Source organism: Condylura cristata, unplaced genomic scaffold (genome assembly GCF_000260355.1).
Source record: "Condylura cristata isolate star-nosed mole 26May11 unplaced genomic scaffold, ConCri1.0 scaffold00039, whole genome shotgun sequence".
Classification (NCBI taxonomy): domain Eukaryota; kingdom Metazoa; phylum Chordata; class Mammalia; order Eulipotyphla; family Talpidae; genus Condylura; species Condylura cristata.
Genome location: NW_004567140.1, coordinates 5,461,205 through 5,464,674, shown reverse-complemented (window position 1 = coordinate 5,464,674; position 3,470 = coordinate 5,461,205). Strand labels below are relative to the sequence as shown.

The 3,470-nt window shown below is 57.5% G+C and overlaps 1 protein-coding gene across 1 annotated transcript in view; it reads right to left on the bottom strand.

The window, feature by feature from the left end:
* The window catches only part of MT4 (metallothionein 4), a 2,374-nt gene extending 1,973 nt beyond the window's left edge, over window positions 1–401 (bottom strand). The window contains exon 1 of the mRNA XM_004693578.2: window positions 334–401. Coding sequence (XP_004693635.1) covers window positions 334–364 — 31 coding nt within the window. The 5' untranslated portion in view covers window positions 365–401. The remainder of the gene's footprint in view (window positions 1–333) is intronic.
* Window positions 402–3,470: the final 3,069 nt, after the last annotated feature.

The window sequence follows — 3,470 nt, the reverse complement described above, 5'->3', positions numbered from 1 at the left end:
GTGGGAAGCCGTTGACAGGCGAGGGAACTGAGGTCCAGAAAGAATAGGTGTCACGAGCAAATGGCAACTGTGGAGCAAAACCAGGTTGCCAGGCTCCAGCCCACAGCTCCCCCTGGCTCTGGTGACGGCCCCAAGGGCCTCCGCTAGGTCCCCACCTGGGGCCATCCTGAGTCAGGCCATCAAGTCCAGCAAATCAGGCCGGTGGCCGAAAGACAATGGAGCCACCCAGAGGTGGCCATTCTGAGACAAGCCCACTGGACTCTTAACTGCAGGAAGAGAAGCAGAGCGAGTTAAAGGAATGCCACAAGTCCCAGGACGGGCGTCCTTACTCACCAGACATGCAGGTACAGTCTCCGGGGTCCATGGTCCAGGCTCTGCAGCTTCGGGGCTGTCAAGGCTGAGGAAGGGGGCCGGAGTGAGCAGCCACCACGGGCTCCCTACTTATAGCTGTGTAGGCGTAGGCTTGAGTTCACCCCGCCCCTCCCTGGGGCCAGACGCCCTGCACACGGCCCAGCCAGACGCTGCAGGCTGGGGGTTGGACCAACAGGCCAGAGGAGGCTGGGCACGAAGTCAAGCAGAGGGCGGTTGACAGGGGTGTCAGCGGCTGCACCTGCCTCCCGCCCTCCTGCCAGGTGTCGGGAGCCAAGTTCAGGTGCTGACGGCGCTTGCAGTGTTCAGCCGACACCCAGCCGTTGGGTCTCCGAGTCCTGGGTGTTCTATTATCTGCTGGTTCTGTTCCCTTCGTCATAGGGGCTGCTCCCACTTCATGCTCTCGTCCCTGGTTGGCCTTACAATGCAGGAAAGGGGTCTCCCCCATGAACCCTGGGGTTTAGAGGTCCCCAGAGCCTCTGCTGGGCAAGAAGGCCGAAAGTCAGTGCAATGTACTTGCCTGAATCTGCAACCTCTCCTAGGCCACGTACAGAGCACTCAGGGTTCTGGAATTTTCTGTCATCCTAAATCCACTTGCTGTTGAGAGTTTGCTCATCTGACTCCCAGGGGCAGGTGGGCACTCAGTGTGAGCCCCTGTAGAGTTGAGGGGTGACAAGGGGTGGCTCTTGTGGGATGTGAACGGAGGGAAGGAGCAGGGGGTGAGGGGGAGGGAACTATACCATGGATGGGGTGTTAGGGCCGCAGAACGTCAGCAGGAGAATCTGGGAATTATTCGTTTGAAGCTCGCCCCCCAGGATTTTCAGGGAGTCTCTTTGTCAAGGTAGGAACACAGGACATACTTTGTTCATTGGATGTTTAATGCCAAGTGTCTTAGCCAGGTGCCGTCTGACCTTCACGGGTGCTCTTGCTCTGCGCCTCTGAACTTCAGGGGGCCCTTAGAACTCTCCACCTGGGCCTCGCCCCCCTTCATTCTCCATGCTGCCCTGGAGCTAGATCCCCAAGAACAGCACTGACCCCATTATGCTCTTGTTCAACACCTGCCGTTCCACCAGGAAGCCCACACAGTGCAGCCTCGCTCTCTGAGCTCAATGCGCAACCCGCACCCACCCTCCCTGCTCTACCCAGCCTCCTGGCCTTGAACTTCCCACCTGCAGGCCTCTGCTCCTATCACCTTTCCCATCACCTTAATTAAAAAAATAAATCTTGGGTCTCGCTGGTGGTGCCATTGTTTAAGTCTCAGTACTATGAAGCTACCTGCAGCCACTGCACTGACTGAGTTCGATCCCGGCCAGGGAGTGAACCGCAGGGCGCAGCAGACCTCTCTTGTCTCCCCGCTGCTTCCCTCAGCAGTGTGTTCCAGCCCCTTTGCCTGTCCTGCTCCCTACTATGTCTCTGGTGAATGCCCTCAACCCCGGCACTTCTGGCCAGTACTCCAGTTCCGTATGCATAAGTAAATAAATCTTTAAAAATTAAAAGTGTAAGTGAGCAAATGAATGAGTGAGTGACTGATGAGTGAGCCAAGGATTGGTCTGCTGCATGAAGGCAAAATGAAGATCTCTTTGCCATGCAGTGGGGTCTCCTTAGCCATCCATAAGGATCACGGGGTGCTCACTGACCCACTGAACCATGGGCTTGGTGTGAGAACTTCTAGGAGGAGAAAGGGATGTCGCCGGATGTCACCGATGGCCAGGAGCAGGGGCCTGGGGAGGGCGAGGGAGGGCCATTACCGAGGCACCCAACTGGCCCTTCCCCCAGGATTTCATGGCCTACAAGAGGTCCAGGCACTTCATTCACTCAACGCCTGCTGAGTCCCTGGGAGCCCTGGTGAGCCCTGGAGCCGGTGGTTCAGAAGGGGCCAGGAGGTCATCCGGGGCCAGGAAACACATGACTGGGTGAGGCCGTCCTGCCAGGCTGGATGGGTCTCCCAGGGCCTGCAGCCCCCTGGCAGGCCAGCCTGCCCCACCCTTCTCGGATCTGGCCCAGCCAAGTGAGCCTTGGAGAGGCTGGGTTTTCCTCTGCCCTTATCTAAGCCATCTCTCCACCTCCTCACCCCAGAGCAGGAATGGCTCCTCGCAATCTTGCTTCATTCCTAACTGTACCATCACACCAAATCCAGTCCCTGGCAGGAAGCTATCTCCCAGGCTGGCCCGTGTCCACCATGGGCCGTCAAGTCCCTGGAGAACTGTGCTGAGACTGTCGGCTCCTTCTCAGCCCCCACACCCCAGATCCCCTGTGCTGGTCTCTGGAGTCCATCTCCTGATTTCTGCAAGGTGGCTGAGAAACACGAACGCAGGCCACTGCAAACAAGCAGCGGCTGGCAGGCACAGCTTAAGCCCCGTGTAGAACATATTCCTTCTGAGAAGTGATCCTGGGCCTTCTTGGGGGTAAAGGGCCCGCTGACCATCTGGCACAAGCTCTCAACCCTTGATCCAGACAAAAAATGCAGATTCTGAGGTTTTGGCTGCTCGGCATCCCTTTGGTGGGGCCCGGGGGCTGAGCTCAGAATCCTGATGGCCAGGGTTCTGGCCTCTTCTGTCCTCACACAGCACCATGGCTCCTTCTCCAGGGAAGGCCTCGGCTTTGTGCATGAGTGCAATCAAGTGATTTTCTCACAACAATGAATCACATTGCTCCAGAGGAGGCACGAAGCTAAATATATGGTCTTCCTGTGTTCAGCAGTTATAGCCAGAAAGAAGCTTCTGAGACTCATGCCTCAGGAATTGACCTTAGACACACAAGGGTGGCAGAGAAGACAAACAAACTCTTCTGGGTCTCGGGGGGTCGCCCTCCTTTCCCACGCAGGGACCCTCCTGACGCGTGTGTCTCCCCAGGGGCAGCCTGGAGCCCTTGGGTGTATGATGTTGGCGTTTAAACTAGACCACAGGTGCTGGGCTTATGAATCTGAGCTCCCTCAGCCTGGCTCATGGGGCTGTCCCACTGCGGGTGCCGGGGTGCCCAGGAAATATCTGTGGCCTGCTGATGACTCAGCAGCTCAGTTCACAGAGGACTGTCTGCTCTGGCTCTTGTTGAGGGATCTGTAGCGACTTGTCACCGTGAAGAGCAGTCAGGGTTGGGGAGCC